This window comes from Eleutherodactylus coqui, chromosome 6 (assembly GCF_035609145.1).
Source record: "Eleutherodactylus coqui strain aEleCoq1 chromosome 6, aEleCoq1.hap1, whole genome shotgun sequence".
Classification (NCBI taxonomy): domain Eukaryota; kingdom Metazoa; phylum Chordata; class Amphibia; order Anura; family Eleutherodactylidae; genus Eleutherodactylus; species Eleutherodactylus coqui.
In genome coordinates, this window is record NC_089842.1 from 110628960 (window position 1) to 110655077 (window position 26118).

The 26118-nt window shown below is 44.0% G+C and overlaps 1 protein-coding gene and 1 non-coding gene across 3 annotated transcripts; both read left to right on the forward strand.

Annotated features, from left to right (window-relative positions):
• The first annotated feature begins 987 nt into the window (after positions 1-987).
• Positions 988-25582, forward strand: TRIM28 (tripartite motif containing 28). 2 transcript variants are annotated; one of them, XM_066607396.1, is made up of 17 exons: positions 988-1396; positions 10088-10197; positions 12681-12813; positions 13914-14046; positions 14141-14257; positions 14626-14740; positions 17014-17160; positions 17249-17363; positions 18614-18792; positions 18884-18908; positions 19000-19042; positions 19125-19320; positions 20055-20323; positions 22330-22429; positions 22565-22639; positions 22761-22895; positions 23896-25582. In XM_066607396.1, the coding sequence occupies exons 1-17, from the start codon at positions 1147-1149 to the stop codon at positions 24106-24108; spliced, it is 2355 nt and encodes a 784-aa protein (XP_066463493.1). In that variant the 5' UTR covers positions 988-1146; the 3' UTR covers positions 24109-25582. The 2 variants fall into 2 exon arrangements, with proteins under 2 accessions (XP_066463493.1, XP_066463494.1); XM_066607397.1 differs by having other exon boundaries at positions 989-1396; positions 18614-18684.
• LOC136572128 (small nucleolar RNA SNORD94) lies at positions 7323-7461 on the forward strand. Its single transcript, XR_010785783.1, has one exon. It is a non-coding gene; the product is annotated as a small nucleolar RNA SNORD94 (small nucleolar RNA).
• Positions 25583-26118: the final 536 nt, after the last annotated feature.

The following is a 26118-nucleotide window of genomic DNA, read 5'->3' on the forward strand; positions in this document are numbered from 1 at the left end:
GCACAAATCTTGTGCGAGATTCACGCTTGTTTTTTCTCGTCCTTTGGAACTCATTGCCCATTGTTTTCAACGGGACAATCAAACACATTGCCGCCACGCGATGTGATGTTTCCCAGTGAAAACAATAGGAAACATTCGCCAATCCTCCGACGTGCGTGAAACAAGCGCCGGGGGGATCAGAATTTCAGAGAAAAGATGCGAGGCGTTTTTGCATGAAAAGCACTCGCATCAGTGGGTAAAACGCTTGTTGACAAGCGCGATATCAGGCCGGGTTTCTCAGCTCGATATCGCACCCGCCTGTGTAAATGAAGCCTTAGCGTGGTTTTACGTCTGCGTTGGGGATTCTGCTTTCCTTCTCCTTTATGGGGGAATCCCCGCAGCTGAACGGTTCCGTCTCTGGATGGAACCGAACAGCAGCGGGCGGACCCCAATGACTATAAAGGCGTCTGCCCGCTTTCCGCCCAAATGCTCGGTTTTGGGATGTTAGACAGAGCGCTACGTGCATTGCTTTTTCTTCCGGTATTCGCAGCCGTATCTGCGATAAAACCTCGAGCCGGAGGTTCGCAGATGTGAAGCTGCCCTCACGTTTACTAGGGAAGGTACTATGTTCCCCCTAAAAAGTTTGCAAGCATTTTATTGTCTCAACTCTGTGAATGTGATAAAACATATTACTATCAGGCACTTTTTACTCTAGTATTTGCACTAGAGAACCGTTACTAAGGCTGACACTAGGAATATAACCATAGTGATAAATAAACTATTATAATGGTGGAATTGTCGAAATGGTAACAGTCCCAGATTTCAATGAGTGCAGATGGCGCCACACTATACTGGCTGAAGTGATGCGCCCACTCTGAGGTGCGGAGGGATTCAAGGAGGGAGAAAAAAGCGCCGGACAATCAGACCCTGGCGTCAGTTAGTCAACCACCACATGGCGCCATCTCCTTCAGGACCCGCCTCGTTTCCCAGACGTCATCGCGTTTAGGGCACGCACTATTTTAATTGATTGTTCCGCCGCCGCTGGAGAGCGGGGGTCTATACCGCGTTGTGAGCACCGCGTGTGTATTCATCCGCCATAACCCCAGCGCTGCAGAGCAGTCGCCGCATTCGTCGTGAGACTGAGAAGCCGCTTGCTGCACGGTGAACATGTCTGCCACCGCGACCCGTGAGAAGAGGAGCACGGTCACCTCCATGGCCACCGCCACTGCGAGCAACAACGGAAATAACGGCAGCGGGGAGCCTGCCCCCGACGGGCCGGAGCTGCTGGAGAACTGCGGCGTGTGTAAGAGCCGACTGAGGGCGGAGAGGGAGCCTCAGCTGCTGCCCTGCCTGCACACCATGTGTAGGAGCTGCCTGAGTGCCGAGCCCGCCGAGGCCAGCCCCGACCCAGGATCTGGTAAGAGGATTTCCCGCCACTGTTCGTGCGTCCATCCCCCACCCCGGCCTGTGCGGCCTACTAGCGGCGCCGGATGGCCTCCACGCCAGGCCCATGAGGCCCGGGCTGCAGAACAAAGGGCTGCCCGCCCTGCAGGCCCGGGATACCTCCTGGGGCCCGTCCTAGTCTGCCTGTGCCCGGCCGCTACCCCCGCAGTGCCCGCGGCGGCGCCCTCCGTATGGCGCCATATAATGGTGCGGCCTCTGCAGGACTCGTGCGGCGGCCCAGAAGTACTACAACTCCCAGCATACTCTGACCCGCACTAACTAATGGCTAAAGTTAACTATTAGCCTCGGGCTTTTCGAAGATACCTTAGTATGGGCTTCTGCTACCCTAAAACCACAAGTTCCAGCATGGCCTGATCAGTGGCGGAACCACAAGTCCCAGCATGGCTGTGGGAATCTAGCCTGGACTTACTGATCTCCCCATGTGTTATGCATGGCAGGCTAATTCTGCTATAGAACCATAAGTACCAGCATGCACTGTACTAGATGGGCCATGTGGCTGTCTTCTGTTATCAGTTTTTTGTTAGACTAGCAGCCATCATTGCTTGAAGGGCCTCATCTACAAGTAGGAGTCTCCTTGTAGCCTTTGGCTGGGGGACTTCTCACTGTTTCCCTATGGGGGGGGGGGGGGGGAGCTGGCTGACCCTTTCCTCAGTAGCGAGTTGCAATGAATAAGAGGTGACCATGCTGACATCCTTCCTTTTTTTGTAAGCTACTTGGTATTTTAAGCGGAGACCTTCCAGCCTCATTAGTCCCAGCCTGCCCCTTGTGTCTGGTGGCCCACGTGTGTACTGTGTATCCTGTGGCTTTCAGGGCATGCTGGGAGTGCTAACAGCTGGGGAGCTACAGGTTGCTGAGCCACCCCAGTCTTTTCCCTCCACACACTATGTGGCAGAATACCTTCTATTGTTCTCTTCTCCAGATGCAGATGAGTTCCAGGAAGTGCAGACACCTCCCCGCCCCCACACCACCATGCTGTGCACCTCCAGGCATGCTTGTATACAAAGGTGTGACTATAGCAGCTGGTCTTGGGAGCTCCAGGTTTAGTCCAGCTTTGGGCTACTGAGCCATCCCGAGGATAAGGTAGTCAAGCTGGACTACCCCTTAAGGGCATCTGACCTTACTTTAAAATCAGCTGACAGATGGTTGTGTATGGGCCATCCATATGTGCTGCACTAGTGATACCTGGCCATAGATCTTACTGCAAGTTTTGTAAACTCTGTAAACTATAGAATTAAAAGTACCCTCCAATGGCTGGAAAAATCCAGATGAACGTATCAGCAAACAGTATGTCCAATAACTGGTTGAAATTGGAAATAAACCCCTTGTTTAATGTGTATGATCGGCTTTATAAGCTGCTAACTTTAGACATGACCCTTTAAAAGGCTGTTACATAAAGTCAACATATGTCTAGTCTCTTATTAGATCTAATGGCCCTAATGGGGTCTGGTTTTCCTCCCAGCAGCAGCCAAGCCCTTCAGAGCTGCCATTGTATTACCTGAACAGCCATTCATCTGAGTGGATGCCATGTAATACATCTTCACTACAGTATCCATTGCAGATGATATAGCGAGCTGTGACTTCCCCTGCGAAATCAGCTGTTCACTATGCCTGCCAGGATTAGCTAGTACATCTAGTTTGAGTGTTTGGGACAACCCCTATATAGGAAACCTGCGGACTGCACCATAAACTAACTTATGGTGCTGTGAGGTGATGGGAAGCCGGGTGCTGTACTTATACTCGCCCTGTTCCTTGGGTGCCCATTGCTATAAGTTCGACTTCTATTTCCTTCAGTGTCCTGTGTGCACTCCCCTATACAAATCTATGGAAGCGTATGCCCACAGGACTCTTGAGTCAGATTTGTGGCCAGCCGTGGGAACCAGGAAGCGTGCGAGTATGAAAAATACAGCTTCCGGCTCCCTGTCCCTTGCCTATCAGCACCATAAGTTTAAGGGTGTGTTCACACAAGTCAGGTATACTGTGATTTTATTTTTTTCACATTTGGATTCTTGGATAGAAAACTTTACACACATTACCTTAATGGAAACAGGATTCTAACAAATCTCATCCACATGTAGAGAAAATCATGTTGAAATCGACATGCTGCAGATATGAAGTCACCAACTCGTGCCAAAATGTCTTGAATTTTCACTGTGGATTTCACACTTTGCAATCCTTGGTGTGAGATCCGCTGAAAAATGTGTTTTTATACAAATTGCTATTCTGTGGATTTGTGTGATAATCTGCCGCATGTGCACTGAAGAAAATGTGCTAGTAAATGTAACTTTCTAAGCTGGCCTATTAATGTTTCATCAGAAAAGGATCTTTTGTAGAAACGCATTTTTTCAAGAATTTTAGGTTCTTTCACTATCCATCTCCAGCAGTATTCTCAGACCACTGAGCATAATAAGTTCCACTTCCTGTTCTGTAGAGAACTTTTCAGCAGTTCTCATTCTCTCAAGCAGTATTACAATGAAAGGTGCGGCCTATGTAGATAAGACAGGATCCACCATTCACAATAGAGATCCGCCTCTATTTCTCCATCCTGCACAAGTCACAGAGCAGCATACTCACAGCACTCCTGTAGTAGCCAGTCGTCTGCTGCTACTAGTAGCCTCCTATGTCCACATAGCTGCTGGAAAGCTCAGAAAAGAGCAGAAAACAGAATAAATCTACAATCGTAAAATAAAATCAGTTTTTAAGTAGCAAAATGGGTGACCCATCCCCATTGATATATGTACATGAAAAAACAGAGCATCCAGCATCATATCAATGTGTATATACCGCCACCATTCAATTGGACAAATACCGCGGCAGAAAGTATTTGACATGATCATGTGGTAATATTGTAAATGTAGGCTATGGGTAGTGATGCCAGTAACTCGGCCTGTCAGTAATATTTTAATATAGGTCATATTTCATGTATAAAAAATATTGTCATGTTTCTGATTGTCGGTCTCCCTTCAACCAAATGTGTATTGCATAGTTAGTTTCAGTATACTTTCTGCATTCACCTTGTTTACCTCCAGTGTCCCTGAAATCTGCTCTGGTGATGTGATAGACACTGGGGCTCGACTCTGCGGACAGTTGGCTTATCTTGTAACAAGCCTTCACCCAACCAGGGCAGATTGATCAACTTATTATTTTTTTTTACACTCTAAGTAGAACAATGAATGTTTGAGTGACAGCAAACCTCTTGGAAGGCTGATAAAGTGATGCAGACAGTATGTTGGAAAACTAACTTTATGTTAAAGTAAAAATATATATTTCCATTAGTAACAGTGGTGTCATGTTGTGACCCGGTAGTTCTGTAACAGGTGGTGAATAAGTGAGGCAGGTTACATATTTAACTTGACTGCTGAACACCACTCTTACTATTGTAGTTTGGACCCTTCATACACTTGTGTTGGTGAAGGTCCTCAGCTTAGTTGCTAACACAAAGCCAGGGGGGGCTGATTTTCAATTCTTAAAGAACTGAGGTTTACCTGAGAAGATTTGTATAGCCAGGCAGCCTTAAAGGGGTTGTCCCGCGGCAGCAAGTGGGTCTATAGACTTCTGTATGGCCATATTAATGCACTTTGTAATGTACATTGTGCATTAATTATGAGCCATACAGAAGTTATAAAAAGTTTTTTACTTACCTGCTCCGTTGCTAGCGTCCTCGTTCCCATGGAGCCGACTAATTTTCGCCCTCCGATGGCCAAATTAGCCGCGCTTGCGCAGTCCGGGTCTTCTGCTGTTCTCTGTGTAGCTCCGCCCCGTCACGTGCCGATTCCAGCCAATCAGGAGGCTGGAATCGGCAATGGACCGCACAGAAGAGCTGCGGTCCACGGAGGTAGAGGATCCCGGCGGCCATCTTCACCGATAAGTATAGAAGTCACCGGAGCGCCGGGATTCAGGTAAGCGCTGTGCTGTTCTTTTTTTCAGTCCCTGCATCGGGGTTGTCTCGCGCCGAACGGGGGGGGGGGGGGGGGGGGGGGGGGGTTTGAAGAGAAAAAAAAACCCGTTTCGGCGCGGGACAACCCCTTTAATAGAACATAATAAACAAAAATACCCTTTTTTTTTTTTTTAAATAGACAAAAAGGTTAAGCGTTTAGAAGTTGTTTTGCTGCACAACTTGGCATTTAGTTACATCTCAAATGATTAGAGTTGTGGTGTGACTAGATCAGTGATGGCGAACCTTTTGGAGACTTGAGTGCCCAAACTGCAACCCAAAACCCACTTTATCGCAAAGTGCCAGTCAGGGGCGGGGGCTTATCACGACGTATGATTTTACCTCTTTGTTCTAAAAAGGAAAGGGCTGTTTCAAAATAGACAGTGCAGATTTTGACTGCTCTTTGGATGTGGAAATGCTGCAGAATTTGCCATGAAAATTTCCGCCGAGGATATTCTGCAGCATTTCCACCACATGTAATGACATCTTACAGCGGCCCCCAGTAGTAATAGTACCCCCCTTAGACCATATACTTCCTCCTTATGGAAGCGCCACTGCTACTCTGCTTGGTGATGATCCCAGGTGAACACTATGACCTCAGGGTGCTGCTGGGCACCTCCTGCCCTGCTCTTGTGGAACCTAAGAGGAGATGTCAGAAGAGGGGGGGGGGGGGGGGGGATTATGGCTGCACACCTACGTCACAGTGTGCGCTGGGATCATCTCTGCTAGCAGCGCAGTGAGTGAATGCCGGCAGGGAACCGCAGCACTTGCTGGTATTCACTAACGTGGTGAGCGGCCAACGGCGGCGTGTGCCAGCAGGGAGGGCTCTGCATGCCGTCTCTGGCACGTGTGCCATAGGTTTGCCACCACTGGACTAGATGAACCGTGAGGCCTTGAAAGTGGTTCCACCCATTGCCTATAAAAAGGCTGTCAGAGGCTACACGTGTAGTGACCTTATTTTGTTTAGTTTTTTTTTTTTTACTTGTGTAGAACTTATTGACCACTAGAAGCCTCTGATACAATCTTAAGAGTTTTGCCCAGTCATCAGCGTTTTGAGGGGGACAGTATTGGAATGCAAGAAGCTAGATTATCATATTGACGATTTGCCTGCCACCTGGGCCTTTCTGACTGGCTTGTTGGGACTAGTGGATGTGTGAAGGGGTGTGTTCATGTCTGGAGACCTAGGAGTGAGCACCACACTCCTGCCTTTGATGTGGAGTGGCACGCTGCCCCCTCTGCTGGTGTGATCCTCATCCCTAGTAGTAATATTGGGGACAATGACAGCTCAGCGACGTGTTCAGGACATCCTGCAGCCACATGGAAACCCTGCCATGAGATTAAAGACTGCATTTTCCAGCAGGATAATGCTCAATCACACACAAGGACGTCATAGGAATGCCTCCGTGACATTGCCACACTTCCGTAGCCTGGACCAGTCACCAGATTTATTGCCAATACAAAATGCATGGAACCATCTGGGACACCAACCTAAACAGTTTACAAGTTTTCATGATCTAGAGGTTCAGTAACAGCAAATGTGAAGCGATATGCTGCACGATACCATAAGGAACTTGTATGCCTGCATGCCCACCCGTATCACATCTTTCAGCCAAACTAGAGGCAGTACAACAGGGTACTAGAGCCTCCATGCCTGCCTGTATCACATCTTTCAGCCAAGCTAGAGGGGTACAACAGGGAATTGGAGCCTCCATGCCCTTCCGTATCACATCTTTCAGCCAAGCTAGAGGCGGTACAGCAGGATACTAGAGCCTTTCTTCAAGGGGTCAGTTTTACACAATAAATGATCCTCTTGCACTGATATTGTAATCGCTTACTTATATCCGTGTTACAATCACACAAACTTTCATTTGATTCCAACAACTTCTAGGGGAGGGATTTTTAATTTTTTTTTTTTTATACAGGGAGTGTGTAGTGCAATTGTACTATGGTGGCAATGATGAATTGCGCAGGGGTACGGACCTCGGCTGAATAATGGGAGCCGACTGCAGTGCTGGATACTGAGATGGCTGACGTGTGGTTGGCTGCTTGGAACTGGGCTGCAGGAACTTGTCGCCCAACTGAGCCACATCACTCTAATTTAAAGCCCCTACATTTTTTCTGAAGTGAAACACTATGGGTTAAACTGGTATTTCTTATGGTCATACATGGTATTTTGGCACCATAACAAGGATCACACTTGGAGTGGTGGGTGGGGGGTTCCCAGGCACAGATTAAGATTTTTTTGGAATGTTAGTGTAGTCAATGTTTTGTGAAATGGCTACAGTCCAAACAGGCATCTGAGTGGATTTTTTTTCTAATCATATTTTGGTTGACATTCATATTATAGTTACGGCAGGGATGTCATTTATCCTGTAAAAGCAAACTACAACTTCTCCCTATCTTGAAGCTGCAGGTGACTGCGACCAATAGATCATTTAAATACATGAATGGCATGGAGGTGGCAAACTTTAGCTCAAACTTTTTTTTTTTTTCTTTACATTTTGTCATAATTATTGAAAAGGAGCCTCTCCCATTGATCCCCAAGAAGTCCTAACTGTGGCTAAGTCTAACTGTGGCTAAGTCTAAATGAGTTAGGTTGGGTTCACACTAATTTTGGGGAACTCTCCTGACTGAACCCTTGGCTTATTTTCATCCCTGGATTTCATGTCCCTCCCCACTGTCAGGTTTTGGTCTTCTATGCTTGCAACTGCATAGGGTTGGAACCATAAGGTTTAATGTGAGATGGAGACCACTTCATCAATTTCACTGTCATCTCTTCAGCAGACTAGAAAAGCATCAAGGACCATGCTTTTCTATCCATTAAAAAACAAACAAACCGCGGGCTGGGCTGGAAACTTTGTGAAACTGAGACCGAGAGGTTTTAGGATCTGCATATGAAACAATTACTGCAGCCTAGTTTTCTTCGCAGTGTGGTAGAAATCCAGTAGGTGGTGCCGTGAAGGTACTTTTTCCATCCCCTTGTTTCACACATGTCAAACACAAGGCCCACCACTTCATCTTAGGTTTGCTGCACAGCCAGCAGGAAACGCAACAGGCATTCTATTCACCCGCCTGCACCTGCAGTCTGACCATTGACCTCCGCCACCAGTGCCTTTTTGCACCATCTGCTATGCAGCACAGATGCTGAGGTGAGTGGTCACTCGTCGGCAATTGCCTCCACGGGAGCGTATAGGGAGGCTGCTGTTACTACGAGGGTCACTGTGGGGCTCATTCACAAGGGCGCAAGCACATTTCGGTCATGCAAATATGCTGCATATTTGTGACCGAAAATTTTCTTACCTTTGTGGTTTTTGGCCACTTGGGCATGTCCTTTTGTTCACAAATACTGTGTATTTGAGCATGACATGCAAAAAAGAATACACGTCAAAATGGGTCATACTACGTACTAATTTATTTTTTTACATCTGTAATTTTTACAATTACAATCTGACTTTTTAAAGGCATCCATAATGCTGATGTGGCCCTCAGTGAAAGTTTTGACACCCTTGCCCTGTTTGTATAGAAGACTGAAACATAAGGTGATGGGGTGGAGCTAAACACTGCCACCCAATGTGGAATCAGTCACCTGAGGCCTAATATGGGAACCTGTCGCCTGCCTGATGATCCATTTACACAGGGAAAATGGTCAGGCAAATGATGTCCGATAGCTTGTCCCTGTTACAAAGCAGCGCGTATTGATAGCATCGCTCAAAGTGCTGCTGGCATGGAGGTGGAGCAGCCCCAGGGAGCGCTCTCCGTCCACCCGTCTCCACAGTAAGCAAGGCAGTCGATCAAAAGTGAATGACTGCTGTTTACACGGAACTGCTCCTCTAGTTTTCTGCATGCAGAAACTGAATGAGTAAACAATTCTTGTTCCATCGCTGCAAGCATTTACATGAGCCATAAAGCACCAAAAACTAACTTATAATGCTATTACGGCGGGTGACAGGGAGTTGGTTGCTGGTTTTCTTCTTAATTTTAACACTTTCCACTTTCTGGTGCCCGCCACTGAGGTCCATGCATTAGCAGAAAATCTTCTCCGTGCCAAAGATATGTATAAGAGAACACGCACGATTCAGTGTCAGATTTTCAGCTGGTGCGTGAACTTCAGCGGTGGGCACGGGAAAGCAGGTGAGTATGAAAGATACATAGCCCAGCTCCCTGTTATCTGCCCATATACCACAGTAACTTGATTTATAGTGCTTTCAGCAGGTGAAAGATTCCCTTTAATGGCTATCTTGTGAGCATTTCATGACCAATCCAGTAACTGAATGTCATTATATCCTAGCGTAGGCGGATGCCACTGTTAACAGATTTGCTAAACAAATGATAACTATAGATCATAATGTTGGCTGTTTTAGTAGATATGTTCATTGTATTGTTTAATAGGTGCATTTAGCTTATGCCATACAACGGAATCCGAAGCTATAGGTGAATATGGATATACCTCACACGGTGGATCAGTGTAGTTTTTTTTTTTAGAAAAACTACCAATGGATACTGGCCAGACAGAAGCTAACGGACACTAACATGCAGGAGAAAGTAATGTGAACCCAGCCTTACCTGTCAACGTTGCATTGGAGTGTTAAAAAAAAAAAAAAAAAAATTGAAATTTTGCAGTTTACCTTCAACACTCTATTTGTGTGGATTGTGTTTTCGTTTTTATCTGCTGACCTTGGCACTAATGTATCTTGACTACTTGTACATTTTCAGTTATGGTTCCCTGTCCAGTGTGCAAGAATCAATGCTATCAGAAGGAAATTGTTGAGAACTATTTTCTTAGAGAAGATGCTTCTGTAGATCAAGCAGCCGAAACCATTCAGGTAAGATTGATAGAAGTGAAATGCCTTGTTTATCTCAGTCTGTAGGATCCTTTTCCTTAAGACACTGAATAATTTCCACAATATTGCACTAGAACTGCTGAAATAGAACTGCACTCCTAGAGTAGAACTTTTATAAAAAATTTAAATGGACTTCACTTTTTACACTAGGAGTGTCCATGAAGTTCTGTATTGCTACACCCTGTATACATTCTTGAATGCTGAAGCTGATCTTGTGAGTAAACAAGTGGGTTGCACTGAAAAAAGCAATTCTGCAAGTAGCTCAAGTTATAGGACAGCTAGCTGAGTTTTGTCATTTCATCTAGTGACAGTCTACAGCATGACAGCTTGCTTTCATGTCTCTTTAAATGGTTAAGGCTGCTTGTCCATGGGCATCATTCCGCCAGCGAATCACGCTGTCTAAAGCTTTTCATAGCGGAGAATCGGCGATTCCCTGTTTGCGGGACTCAAATCGCAGCATGTTGCGATTTGCCACGGGGAGCCTATCTATTAGATCGGCTCAGTGCGGAGAATCGTCAGCTGTCTGCGGCTCCCACGGATGAGATCTGCCGCGGAATATTGCTACGCCCATGGATAGGCAGTCTAATATGGGAGCATTAACCTTTTTACAGCACATTTCAAGACATATTTGCAGAGTGGAGGCTGCTATATTTTTAAAAATGCTCTTCATTACACGCAGTCCTCATCCCAGTGTGATATAGGAATTGCAGTTTATTCTATTAAATACATTAAGGCATGCAGAGCTTAGATGTATTGCTAGCCTTTACTCAGCCAAAAACTGGCTTCAGGATAAAACAACTCTTGTCAAAGTCAATTTATGGCCCATCAGTTTGTGGCTTCCTCCACCCTTGGAATTTGGCTAATAGTCTACAAACTCCAAAATGTAGTATGTTGCAAAATTGGGGTCTTCAGTCAGACCCCACTGTTATGGGCCATTTACACAGGACAATTATTGCTCAAAATTCGTTCAAAGAAGCTAATTTGAGTTATAATCATGCAGTGTAAATGCACAAAAATCATTCACTTTTTGTTCACGTGGCCGTTTTCTTTTTTTGTGACTATTCAACCATCAAGGGCTTGACTTTCTGTGTAAACGCTCAGCACTTCGCATAGAAGGTGAAGTGCTGAGCGAGAAGCCCACGATCCAGCGGTGAAGTCTCATCAGTGTAAACGCCCAGCACAAGCGCTAACCACCTTAGCGGAGACGTCGGCGTTTGTGCCGTCATTTACCAGACTTGGCCGGTGTAAATGGGCCATTAGACCTTTACTGCATATCTAGTGTATGCCTTGGGTCTCTACAAAGAGGAACCCATTAAACGTTTTGATCAGCTATACGGTTGAGCCTTTGTGATGTAGTTAGATGCGCTGTGCTGATCATCTGAATACCCATGCGGGGGGACCTGATAGAAGGTGGTACAAGATTCTACAACACCTTTAAATGAGGCTGTAGCAGAATGGCTTGATGTAGAGCCAGGCGACGTGATCTGAATATTGTCTTCCAACTGCTAACTCAGTAGATAGTTTCTGTTCTGATGGAGACTTCTTGTCACAGTTGAGTCTCACAACAGCGTTTGCTTAATCAGTTGCTGATAGTGTGTGTAGTACTACAAAGCATAACTATACTTTTAAATGACTGGAATAAGCTGCTGTGTGTACAGGAAGAATAACCATATTTGACCTTGATGAGGTAAAAGATTAAAAACTGCAGCATACATCTCCCATTCTGTAGGTTCAATTCCTAATAAGTCTTCCCTGTGTTGGGTGGAGATTAGCTGGTATGTCTCCCTGACACATCACGTGGTGAGGAGCAGCATCTCCTTGGCTGTATTAGAGGACCTTATTATATAAGCAGAATCCAGCCCTGGAGTCAAGTGGAACGCTTGGAATCCTTTTAGACGGCTCGACCTGAGCCATGTGAGTGCTGATCAATGACAATAGTGCTAGTTTACCAGGCTTTCACCCAGACAGATTCTGATCAATCATGCAATTTTGTCCCGCACACAGCTTTGTCAATGTTGGCAGAATATTCCTCATACTTGATCGTCAGCTGATTGCAGCTTTACATGGCCTATTCGTTCAAATCAGGCCATGAAAAAAAAGCATTTTAGAGAGGCACACAGATGTGTCTGTAGCATCTAGCCTCTCTGCAGCTGCTCCTTCCTCTCCATGGATATCTATGGGCAGTAAACTCAGATTAATCTGTGCGGGGGAGGACCAGTGGCTAAGCAAAAAAAGCACTTTTCTGTAATAAAATGTAAGATTTTTTTTTTTCTTTTTAAATTAAGGTTCTAAAATATTGGTGACGTCCTGCTACATTTTATTAGACTGTTGGCATAGTCCAACCATTTGAACCTGTTTTGATCGTGAATGTTTTTAGTGTTGTATAATTACTCGCCCCATTATATGGGTGTTTAATTTGGCTGAATTGCTTGAATAGTGTCTTATAACGCTTGTATTTATTGCAGAGATGCACCAGCTGTGAGGACAATGCTATAGCTAATAGTTACTGCATTGAGTGCACAGAGTGGCTTTGTGAAACCTGTGTTGAGGCTCATCAGCGAGTCAAGTACACAAAAGATCACACTGTCAAAGTCACAGGTGAGTGTTAATGTATGAAACAATATCTACTTGACTTTAAAATTTTGCAGGTGTATTAACACATTCCAGTTTTTTCATATTTTTGCTGTGAGTTGTTTGTGAAATTGTGACAAAAAAGCAGCGTAATTGCAACTTGACACCTTTCATTTTTACCTTGGATCAGTTTGCACAAGCTGTTTTATGGTCTGTTAGCTCCATGCATTTCCTACTTAAACTGGGAGTCTGTATTCAGTAAAGCATTGCAGCTTGAAAAGCTAAGCCATCTGGTGCCTACTGTTGTGTTTGTGTGCTCATACAGTTTTTAAAATGGGGGGGGGGGGGTCTAATCTCATCTAACCACAACTTGTTGCTGACTGTCCCTCAGGGTCTTGTGGAAACTGTAGAGCGCTGTGTTCTACACTCTCTGTAGGGTGCCCTGCTGTTTCTGTAAAAACCCAGCCACCTCAGCTACTGGATGTGGCGTTCGTTGCGCCTCTGGGATCTTCTCAGACATTTATGGCATATCTACAAGAGTGTACAAAAGAGTTTAAAAATATCCCTTTAAAGGCCCTTTTACACAAGACCACAGTGATGCACTAAAGTGCCCAACATCTGACCAAGTGAGAATCGCTTTTACAAAGCAGCAATGATCACTTGGTGAAAGGAGGTGGACCATGACAGAAATCGTTCTGGCCCGCCTGTCTCCACTTGCAGTAAACGGGCAGTCTTTCATAGATGGAATGACTGCCAGTTTAGACCAAACGATGCAGTTGTAGACTATTTTTGGTTCTGCATGAAAGATACAATTAGTGAAAAATCTTAATGACTTATCACTGCATATGTTTACACATAATTATGCAAATTGCTCAGGCTTGCAAGATTGTGCCCTGTAAATGTGCCTTAAGCAGTGCTGTAACTCCAGTTGATTTAATTTATATTACAATAAAACTAACCTGGTGCCCATGGCAATCAATCACTGTGCCACTTGTCTTTCTCCTAGCTTAAGTACTGACCCTGCTTGCTTACTCTGGGTAACAAGGCCAGTTTATCGTGTGTGTGCGTGTGTTAACAAATCCCTACAGCTATAGTAAAATGTAATTCAAACTTTTTTTTTTCTTTAGGTGGCTCTAAAAAGGAAACTGAACATATAGTGTACTGTCCAGTCCATAAACAAGAGCCCCTTATGCTCTTCTGTGATACCTGTGACACATTGACTTGCCGTGACTGCCAATTGCAGGGGCACAAGGATCATCAGTATGTAAAAAGCTTTAAGGCTTTGTAATTTGAATTATTGGCTTTCAAATCAGATTTATCTTATTTTATTCTCTTCCTTACAATTATCCTCTAGGTATCAGTTTTTGGAAGATGCTGTTAAAAACCAACGGAAAATTCTGTCTGCTCTGGTGAAGAGATTGGGAGAAAAACATGTTCTTCTTCAAAAGTCCACAAAGGATGTTCATTCTTCGTAAGTAGACTTGTTTAAATGCTCAGAAATCTAATGTGTAATCTCAGTGAATAAATGGACCAGATTAAGCATTTGCTTCAAAATAGATATATAATCTGGCTTTTTGGATCAGCGTACAAGAAAAGCAGTTTAAAAGAGAACCTACCTGACTGCTATTTAATACTTGATCATGTAAAATAGGTGTCCCCTCCCCCAATTATCCCATATTCTGTCTGCACCTACTCCCTAATAGGTAAGAGTACTGTTGTGGTAGTTTTTGCTTGTTACTGCTCACTAGTATTGAATAAAATAAAAGGACCTCCTAATACACTTCTTTTAGATTTTGCCTATTTTTCTAAGCCTTTTCATACATTCTTTTTAACATACAGGATCCGCCAAGTTATTGATGTACAGAAGAAATTGCAAGTAGATGTGAAGATGGCAATCTTACAAATCATGAAGGAACTTAACAAGCGTGGCAAGCTTCTTGTAAATGATATGCAGGTATGTTTGCTAATATAAATTTATTAATAGCTGTGAATCCACGTGAAAACTTGTTTTTAAAACTTGTTTTAAAAAGTTGGGATACGGAACCACATTGCCTAAAGTATGTGACTGAAATCCATTCTATCCTCAGTGGCCAATAGTCATAAGATTTTACTGGTAAAAAGGAGTATAGAGGTAATACCTTCAAGGTGTTAGCCCCTCATGTGCATGGTACTGGTGTATCTTGACACCACTGGAAAGTAGGGGTGTGACAGGCCTTACATAGAGGGACGGCTGTGTTACACCCCTACCTCCGGATTGGCTGTCATTCAGAGTGCTGTGCCGTCCCCGCGCAGCATTGTTACTCACCAGCCGGGTGCCGCGTACCTCTGGCTGCCAGGTCCGCAGCAGTGTTTCTCATCTGCTTCCCTGCTCCCACAGTCCCATCTGTCATCTCCACCGGGCGGACAGCAGTGTGAGCAGCTCCTGCTGTCCGCTGCTTACTTCCCTGAGTGGTGGTACTGCTCTCCCTTCCTGGACGCAGCTGCCAGAGGTGTGCTCCTTGATCTGGTCACATGTCCTTGCCGGCGGAGTGTGACACTGACTGTGGAGCCGGCAAGGCCACTGGGCGCCCGCCTTTACAGAGCGCATCACACTGACTGCACCAGGGGGCGCGACTTGTCCACAGCCACTAACCTAATGTCGATCAGACTCTCCCTGCCGCTGTACCAAGAGGCTCTGCAGAATACTGCCTGCGGCAGAGACAAAAACGTTTGGGCGGCAGGCACAGATTCCATCACAACAGCCACAGCACATGTACACCTTTTTGGCTTCTGGGGACAGCGCCCTGTAGATCCACACTCCGGCCTCCAGTGAGCCGGATCAGCGAGCTGCGGCACAGGGGACATGCAACAAGCTACTAAAAAAAACAAACCTCAAGGACCTGGAGGAATCCTTCCAATCAGGAGCTAGGGGTGTGATGGGGGCGTTCCTGCATTCAAGCCCTGTCAAACCCCTAGCTTCCAGTGGTGTCAAGATACACCAGGACCCATGTGCATTGGGTTTCAGCCTCTGTAGTTTATGCAGTGTGACTCTCAAACCTTGCTTTGGTGGTTTGAGAGTGGTGTCTTTACAATATGGCTTGTTATATGCTTATTGAAAGGCAGGAGGTTTGCTGAGTATTTGCTACTGATTTATACAGCGGATTGGCGATCAATAGTTGATTACTGCTTTGAATCGCTGCTGATGAACTGATCCTGCTGTCTGAGCAGCTAAGTCAGACCCCACATTAGGGTGGAAAACCAGAACTTTAATAAAAAAGCATCACCTGCATAGATTTCAATGAAGGCAATACCTTCTATTATACTTCTGACTACAACCCCCAATGCGAATGTCCTGCTCTTCTGCACAGACAGTGGCTCACAGGATCAGCTAATTGGCGGGGATCCTAAGCGGCAGACCCCCACTGATCAACTATTGACCTATTCTGAGCATAGAGCATCAGAAGTAAGTTTTTGGAATTGAGGGTTATGCCAAGTTTGGGCTTGGCAAACTCTGGCACTCCCATTGAAATGAATAAAGCAGCAGTACACGTGTGGCCCATCACTCTCCCGCTCTACTTGTGTAGAGACCTTTGTTCTCCGGTTCAGCAGTTTGGACTTTGAATGAGGCTAGTCTCACATGGTCAAGCGTGATATCTGGCCGAGAAACTTAGCCACTTGTCAATGTGCGTTTTATCAGCGGATGTGAGGCAATTTTGGGGTAAAACCTCCATCAGTTCTGTGAAATTCAGATCCTATGGCGTCGTCCTCTGAGCCTCAAAATGCAATAGAGGATCAGTAGTGTGTTCCACTGATTTCAATGGGAAATATTGCTTCAAACACGCATGCAAGAGTCATGCAAGGTATTTAAAGTCCCATTGAAATTAATGGACAATGCGTTCCGAGGACTGCGAAAAAATGGTGCATACCGTGTTTATTTATTGTCTTGTTTGTTTTCCTATTTATACATATGAGCAATGTTTTCCTTCACAGTGATGCTATATCACTGTGAAAGAAAACATTGCTCATATGTATGACTCTAGTCATAAGAATAAAGTGCATATTTGCACGTCTCAACACAGAAAGCTTGCGTTAGATTCTTGCCTGTGTGAAACTAGCCTGAGAAAACTATTCCCTAATCTGTGAAAGGGAAAAATATTGGCCTCACCCTTTCCCTTCCCACCTGGTTTAAAAAAAAAAAAAAAAGGACAAATGTTTAACATCATTTCTGTATTTTTGTTCGCCTTTTAGAAAGTGACAGAAGGACAGCAGGATAAATTGGAGAAACAGCACTGGAATATGACCAAGCTTCAGAAGCACCAGGAACACATCCTGCGCTTTGCTACCTGGGCCTTGGAAAGTGATAACAATACAGCCTTGTTGCTTTCTAAGAAGCTGGTACTGTTACTTTTTATTTATATATATTTTCATTCAACCTACTACTTCTGGTTACTTTTGTCTGACTTTTTTCCCCCCTCCCCACTAGATTTATTTCCAGCTTCACCGTGCTTTGAAAGTTGTTGTGGACCCTGTTGAACCATTGGGAGATTTGAGATTCCAGTGGGATGCAGATACTTGGACCAAACATGCAGAATTTTTTGGTGAGAATTGTTGAAATTTTTTAAAAAATAAATTCTAATCCCTACTCCTGGAGCCAACTTCTGTTTTGGTTAAAGGGGTTTTGTCATTAGGAAAAACAATACTTCCCTATTTTTCCCCAGGCAGTCTTCTTGCCACAACTTCTCATCGACCATCTCCTGGCTCCTCCAGCCAGCTGCAACCTCTTCTTGTGATGTAGCATGCATTCTGCTTCCTGCAGGTCATTTGTAAACTACATTACTAGCGACATGGCGTTCAATGCATAGCAGGAAATGACAAGTCCTGTGTTGGGCTTTTGCTGCGACTGCGCATGTACGGTGTCTCACGGCAATAGTATATGAACACTTGTGGCGAGACACCTTGCACATTACAACTGGAGAAGCCAGGAGAATGTCTAGGAGTAGATGATGTGGTAAGACTGCCTACGGAAGAATAGTTCCCACCCCCTGCCCCCCTTTAAGCATTCTGCTGTAAGATTATGACTGCACGTGTTGGTTTCTCTTTCTGCTGTAGCTTTTAGGGTATGTACATATGAAGGAAATTTTCTTGCTAAAAAATCCAACATGAATTTGTGGCTAAACCACAGTTTCACGTTAAGTCTCATTCAAATGGACGTTTCCATCTGTGGCTATCTGTCACTGATTCCCTGTCAGTAAGTGAGGTCTCTACTTCTTGCATCATGAAGAAATTTGCGCTGTGAATTATGGCACATACATTTGCATGGAATCATGTTTAATAGACTTGTGTTAGTGATGGCCATCTGTATAGTAGCGTGTTTCTAGAGTCTGCCAGAGGGTGCAGACAGAGGCTTGGGTGTCTTGCTCTACAGCTGCAATGTAATTTTAGTTCACCATTGATTAGAACTTGTATTATTGGATAATGTTACGTATCTCACTGTTTTTCAGGACCCCAATTTCCAAGATCTTTTACATCCAGAAGTCAAAAAAAGCCTACTAATGGTGCTTTTTATGGGATGGGATTAAGCTGTTTTCAGCTTCTGAATGTAAAGGAGAATATTTCCATGACCTGCAGGGTCTTGGTGTTCAAAATACATTAGAAAGGTCTCCGTATTGGGTAGTGCGTAGGCTTTTAATTTCTGTAATTACGCTGTTTGTGTTTAAAAAAATAAATAAATAAATAAAATTAGCCACAATCTTCCTTATAGTTGTGTGCACATAACTTGAAGCTGTCTTGGTGAATTTATGTATGTTAAAATGGGGAGATCCCTGGTGACATTGTTCATCTCTTCCAGGTAAAATTGTGTCAGATAAAACCGGGGTGGTCTCTTCAACTGCTACTCAGTCATTCAACTCAACGTCTCAGGTACTGACGCCACTTACCAACTTTAGTCCAATACTGCAAAATAGAGCAAGACCTGGTGTGTCTCAAGGGAGAGCTGCTGTAGGTGGCCCTAGGAGCTTCATGCAGCAGGTGCATGTTATGGCCAAGTGGTCAGCTATTTGCAATGACCATTCATATGTTAAATATTTTAGAGACTAACTTGTTTGTTTTTCCTTTGCAGGCCATGGATGACTATGATGGAACAGGTATGTGTCTTCTAAATATCATTGTGGGATTTTAAATCTGTTCTGCTTTGGAAAGATGTTGTGTTTTAACTTGCAAATGTCTTCTCCCTAGAGGGTGAATCTTCTGGGTTAGATGCTATAGGTGGACAAAAAAGGTATGGGCGTTTGCAAATTCTTTTGAAGTATTCACCCCAAACACCCCTTTCCCTCTTTAACAGCCATCTTTTTTTAATACAGGGGAAGGAGTTCAGAGGGCGGCGATGTAAATGAACTGTTAAAGAAAGTTCCTCGTGTGAGTTTGGAACGTTTGGATGTGGATCTTAATCCTGACACTCAGCCACCAGTCTTTAAAGTTTTCCCTGGAAACACAAATGAAGATTATAATTTAATTGTTATTGAGAGAGGAAATAATGGAGGAGAGCCTGTTGTAAAAGTAAGTAAAGTACATCTCCTTTCTTTTTGGCAAGGGTTTAAAACTGAGTTTATTGACAAACATTTTACAAACACTGCAAGTCCTCTAAGGGCTCATTCTTATGGGTGTATGCACAAAATGCTGTGTGGTCGCATAGCGTTTTATTGCCTTGTGAGACTATTGGTGGTACGTATGGTAGCGATAGTGCACTGCACATGACAGCGTATGTCTTTTTTTTTTTTTTTTTTTTTAATTCCCCCGTATGGGCAGTGTTGCATAGGGCTTTCCATGTGTAGTATACGGTGAAGTAGAGCATGCTTCGATCTTTCACCCGCATATTTATATGCAATTTATATACACTGAACAGATCAATGTACTTTCTTTGACTCCATTCGCTGCTTATAACGCGGGCATGCATTGTATGCATAATATGTGATGAAATCACGGCCCTGTGAATGAGCCCTTATTGTTGTAGACCTGACAAAGCTTGGTAGAGGGGTGGGTCCAATATCTGGCTATATTCAGACATTACACCAGGGGAGTGTACAAAAAACATTCAATAGCTTGGATGTGTTTTTGTGCCCAAGATTCACAATTGTGCAAATTCTCCTCTCCCACTGAAGATAACCATAGGAAGCAACCTCTGCTTAGCAGTCCTTTATCATAATGCCATTGGCCATCATGTGTTGTGAAGCATGTGGTATGGTTCCATTTTCTACTTGCTCTTCTACTCCTAATAATCTTGTTCTATTTAGGAGGAAGCTATGGAAACAGGCATCGGTATTCCTGAATCTGGTGAGGAAAAGCCTTACAGTTTGCCAGAAGGTGCAACTCCTGCAGTTCATCCACCAAGCACAACTAGTGATGCTGCTGAATTCCAGAGCTCCAGTGCAACAGGTCCAGAAGCTGCAACTGGTGCTGCTTGTAAAGTGTGCCAGAAGGAAGGAGCACTACTCGTATGCAACCAGTGTAAGAGCAGTTTCCACCGTGACTGCCATCTGCCTGCAATTACAGAAACTATAAGGTATGGAAGTTCTAAAGATGTTTGAGGTTTCTTGCCTCTTGAGGGGCTGTCATGTGAAGAACTATCTGCTGTTCAGGTTTCCCAGGCAGGAAACTAGAGATGGTCTGTGTGGGTTGCTTGTGGCAGATGTGGCCCTAGTGAAACTGTTTTTGGGTAAACCTTAGAACCATGTAGATCTGTTCAGCTTGCTCTTGGTGAAGGGTATTCAGACATTTCCAGGCATGGCAATCTAGGTGGCTGCCATATTGGCTTCCTTAGATGTGTGTGACATATCTGTCTGGTTGGGCTTTTGAGACCTATTGGCAATACATAATCGCAACTGACCCTTTCAGTATTGTAGGTAAGGTGGATGACTTCTATTTGCACTCCAAGAATGGCTGTTACCTAGATTTTCATTTAAAGGGGAATTCCCATATTGGTGTATTGCTAGGATATGTCTTCACTTCAATTTTGGGGTCTCTGACCTCTGGGTCCATCACTGATTCTGAGAATAAAGGCACTTCAGCTTGCTGAGTTCTATTAAAAAGGTTGTCCCGCGAAAGCAAGTGGGGGTATACACTTCTGTATGGCCATATTAATGTACATTGTGCATTAATTATGAGCCATACAGAAGTTATTCACTTACCTGTTCCGTTGCTAGCGTCCTCGTCTCCATGGTGCCGTCTAATTTTCAGCGTCTAATCTCCCGATTAGACGCGCTTGCGCAGTCCGGTCTTCTCTGTGTTGAATGGGGCGCTCGTGCTGGAGAGCTGCTCCTCGTAGCTCCGCCCCGTCACGTGTGCCGATTCCAGCCAATCAGGGGGCTGGAATCGGCAATGGAACGCACAGAAGACCTGCGGTCCACCGTGGGTGAAGATCCCGGCGGCCATCTTCGCAAGGTAAGTAAGAAGTCACCGGAGCGCGGAGATTCGGGTAAGTACTACCCTTTTTTTTTTTTTTCTTTTTTTTTTAAATCCCTGCATCGGGTTTGTCTCGCGCCGAACCGGGGGGGGGGGCTGCTATTGAAGAAAAAACCCCGTTTCGGCGCGGGACAACCCCTTTAAATGGAGCTATGCTGCGATTCTCCAGCGCAGTGGGTAGTCGGGATGGTGCTGTGTAGTGGAAGCCTAAAGAGGACACAGCTCTGCAAGCCCTTCATTTTCAGGATTGATGAGGGTCCCAGAGGCTGTACTCCAGTCAGTCATAGTGATTGCATATCCTAAGGTCTGAATACTCCTTTAAATAAAACTTTGCATCTGAGGAGTTGATATTTGAGTGCATGCAATACCTGTATGTGTAAGCCCTGCATGACTGCAACCTCTTCATGCACGAAAAAGATGGTGACAGACTCCCTTTAAAGAACTCAAAATGAGAAAAGGAATATGTGGCAGCATACAGAAATGCAAAAGCATCAAAGCTTTATTCCACAACCGTGATAAATGCTATGTTTTGACCCTAGTGTCGGGTCTTTGTCAAGCTTGACAAAGACCCAACACTAGGGTCAAAACGTAGCGTTTATCATGGTTGTTGAAGAATAAATCTTTTTGATACTTTTGCACCTCTGTGTGCTGCCACATTTGTTTTTCTCATTTTGAAGACTATTGGGATGATGGCTCAAGTCCCTTGAAGTGGCTGTTGCATTAATGGAGTCCTGCCCTACTGGATGTTACTGAGTACTGCTGGCAACACACTTTTGGAGACTTTTGTAGTCATGGATATTCATGAGCTTGACAGGTAAGCTACTCACCCTGCCCTCCAGCCATTGATTGACTGCTGCCTGCCTATTGCTATGCATAGAGCTGCCACTAATTGGCTGGAGGGCAGGGTGGGTGTGGCTAACCTAAGGTCAAGAATATGCAGGACTAGTTCTATGTCTGGGTGCTACTAATGCAAGTTTCTCAAACTACTGCACAGATCTACAGACATATCAGTTTGACAGGCACTACCTTACAGTGCTCAGTAAGGACTGCAAAAAGATGACAAATTCCCTTAGACTGTCAATATTAACACCCCCTTTCATTTTTAAGTGGAGACTGGAAGTGTATGCTATGCCAGGACATGCCCAAGAGTGAAGGTGAAGATGCTTCAGATGAGGATTCCACCAGCCTCTCACTGATTAATCAAAAGGTTTGGAATATTTTTAACTCCACGCTTTTACATCTTTTGTTAACTGTTCCGCTTCTAGTACCAGTTTTTCTAGTATTCACGGTTACTCCTTTCAGATATTTTATCGGTATAGATTAAATGTCATTTTGTTTCTAGTACTGTGAGCGTGTGTTGCTGGAACTACTTTGCCATGAACCTTGCCGACCCTTCCACAGACTTTCTACTAGTGCGGTAAGTGTTCTCGATTTTGAGTACTTTACTGTGTCTCTTCAGCATTTTACATTCTTCTAAAGTGTGTGATTGTGATTTACAGGCTTTGTCTTCATTTTCTGTTTTGATTAACTTGTTGCAGGATGGAGACCCAATGATAGACTTGACCCTCATCCGAGCCAAGCTACAACAGAAGGTGTCACCTTTTTATGCCTCCCCTGATGACTTTGTGCGTGACGTCTGGATGATGTTTAGAAATGTTAGCAAGTTTGCAGAGGTGAGACCGCTTTGTTATAACTTGATTTCTAAGGCTCTACACCCCCCTATTAGGCGAAGTTACATGGAGGCCTTTGTCAGGCTTCTGGCTGTCACGGTAACCCCTAGGTATCTTGTAATCTCACTGTGGGGTGCAGATGGGTGACACAAAAAGCCTCATGTCTGCTTACATGCTGCCGTCGCTATTGATTGTTGAATGTCAGGGGCTTAAGACTGCCAGGATCGGGGGTTTCTCCACTACTGGTGGTTGGAGCAGGAGACCTGCACATCAGCTATTCCATCACCTTAAAAGTATGTCTGTGTACAAGTTTAAAGCCCATTAGTGAGGTCCATAAAAAGGCATATTTATCATCACTAAGGGGTTAAGAAAACATCCACTCTGGAGTTTCCCTGAACTTCTGTAGAGATGTGCCTTGTGGTTAAAACTCCTGCTAAGCTCCTACAGGTTGAGACTGATGTGAGGCTTACATGCAATGTTCTCTTTTAACAGATTTGAATAGATTGTATAGAAATATATCTAGTCAGCTATCAAACAGGAGATTAAATATTGAAAAGTGAATTATCAGTTTTAAGCCCTAAATCTAGGCTACACTATTAAAACAAATATATTTGACATTTAGTGTTTTGCTCTGATGGCTTGCAGCATATGTACTTCCTAGTCCATATAGCAGACGGTGTGCTGTATGTATAGTGTCATAATTTGCATTGCCAAACCACCATGGGGAAAAATGCAAAAGTGAGAAATGCCACCAAATCAGCATTCGTAGGGTGTTTCATATGTTACTATTGACCTACAGGTGTGTTTCCAGTTAAAAGGAAACTGCATCAGAACATAGTATTTTTGATAAATACTCTGAAAATGCCGATTTAGTGTGTTTGCATTTGTGTGTGCACTTTCTTGTATTCCAGCTTCCTCCCAAACACAGGAAAAGCTTACAGACTTCATGCTGTATTGGTCTTCAGTTGGATTTGGCCATCATAACGTTTCTCTTTTCTTGTAGGATAAAGCTGTGGTGCAGTCCATCATTGAACTCCAGGCTTTCTTTGAAGCAAGGCTCAGTCTTCTGTTCGGGGATCGCAAATTTTCATGTCTCCTGGGAGAAGGCGGAAGAGATGATGAACCAAACAGTGAAAGTGCAACTCAAAGAAGTTCCCCTGTGAGCACAACCAGCGACAGTGTATCTTCTGTTAAAAACGGCGCTGAACAGATTTAATGAGAACCCATCTGGATCTGTCCATTTACAGCCCTGATAGATGACATGCGCATGTTTAGTTCCCAACAAGGTGACAGCTGCGCAATTGACTGGAAAAAAATCTATAGCCTTTTTTTTTGTTTTCCATAGATGAGTCCTAGATGCAACGAAGGATGGATAACAGAGTGGCCTGTAATGTAGCTAGTTGAGCCCTTATCTCTATAAAATCTAAATCTATTCATTGTTTCTAGAACTCCTCCCAGTGTTTCTAGCTGTGTTAAACAAATGCCTGTTTTGCACATCAATGAAACAATCCCAAATCGCTTCAGTGGTGGTAGGGCCACAAGATATTACTCAATACCAATCTGGTACATGATCCACTTGTTATACAGAACTTCTATGTAACCATATCTTAGTTTATAGGTTCTCTCTGGTGTTGGCGAGGATGAACTCTGCTGGCTACACCTTGTATTATGGTTGAGATAGGTTCTTAATACCCAGATGTTCATCCTTTTACATGGCAGCCTAGTCTAGGACCAAATGTTTCTGCCTGCCGTCTTTGACTCCATGGTATGTTGGGCTTTCCAAGCCGAGTGGCTTTAGAACTGTCTGTCGGCTATGTTTAATAGGTGTTGATTGGCTTCCTCTTACCAATAGAATCGGTTCATTATCTTTTCTGTGGCATCACTGTTTGAACCGTTGTTCCATATCCTGTACTGCAGATCCACAGCCAAAAATGTAGGTGCAAAGTGCTACCAAGAGGCAAAGTTTTGGTAGGAGCCTTTCAAAGTCCACTTGTCTCTATAGATATTAAATTCAGGTTTGGAAGCTGTTATGGTGTAGAGAAAGGTGCTAACTGTTATAAGGATTCCCCCCTTCCCCCTCACACACCCCATAACCTTTTATGATTTTGAACACTCGAAATAAAGAATAAAGTCTGCCTTGAAGTAATTTTTGTTCTATGCTTTTTGTTTTTGCATTACCATCTAAAAAAAAAAAAATTCCAGAGACTTGGTTACTGTGTTTGAGTTCCCTTGAAAGCTGTTTTAAGAAACTGAAATCAGAATGTAAAATATGGTTAATTTACACTTTCTTTACTTTTTTTGTCACAAAATGCGAGGTGTGTAGCTTATGAGAATGTAGATTGATCTTTGGAAAAATGTTGGGTACTCTTAATAGAAGAGTGATATGACCTATTAATGCTTGGTGGGCAGTTCTAAATGCCACCAATGTGGGACCGTTAACGTGGGACACTCGGAGGAAGGCACCTTGGACATATATGTATCATTACTGTAATCTCATTTGACATCCTCCCCCACTAATACTGTTGTAGCCTTTAAACACCTGTCTATTCATTAGCCAATGTGCTGTCCTGTTTGCCTCGATACTAATGGCGATGCTGGTGAAACCATTTTGTAAGAGCAGTAACCCTTTAAGACAACTTTCTTTCCTTTTTGTTTTTTTATTAAATAAAGCTTAAACACTTACAAGCTTGTATTTGTTTTACAGACGTGGCATTTATTCTAGTTTTGGTTTATCTTACTAGCAGTACCTGGCTAAAATATGGCTGTATACTTTACAATGCTTCATGTCAAATAAATATTTGGTGCATTGGTTTCCTTAAGGAATGGTTGTTCTGTTACTTCTGTCCTCTAGTGGATTAGTACGAGACCTTGTCTGTTCATGACCACAACCTCAGGAACTGGGTCGGTCTTAAAGAATAGTAGCAGAATTCAAATGGCAAAATGTAGAAGGAAACTCAATTGTAGACTTGTATGAACCATCTGTAAATCTGTTCGTTCAGTATCCCAGTTTTACTCCAAAGCTTTCTTCAGTCTATTTTTGCAGTGTTTCACCTTTACAAATTGCATGTAAAAAGCCGTCTCTCCCCCCCCCCCCCCCCCCCTCCCATTGCACAATAGATCCTCATAAAATAAACTTGTATTGCACTGTTATTTTCTGTGGGACGAGCTGTAGTTTTCATTGGTACCAGAGCCCATAATCAAGGGATGTAAAGTGCTGTGTAATACG

Coding starts and splice junctions, on each gene's coding strand:
- TRIM28 (XM_066607396.1), top strand. CDS start 1,147: ATGTCTGCCACCGCGACCCGTGAGAAGAGGAGCACGGTCACCTCCATG. Junction 18,793..18,883: donor CTAGGAGCTTCATGCAGCAG/GTGCATGTTATG, acceptor TTTCCTTTGCAG/GCCATGGATGACTATGATGG. Junction 22,896..23,895: donor ATGTTAGCAAGTTTGCAGAG/GTGAGACCGCTT, acceptor CTTTTCTTGTAG/GATAAAGCTGTGGTGCAGTC.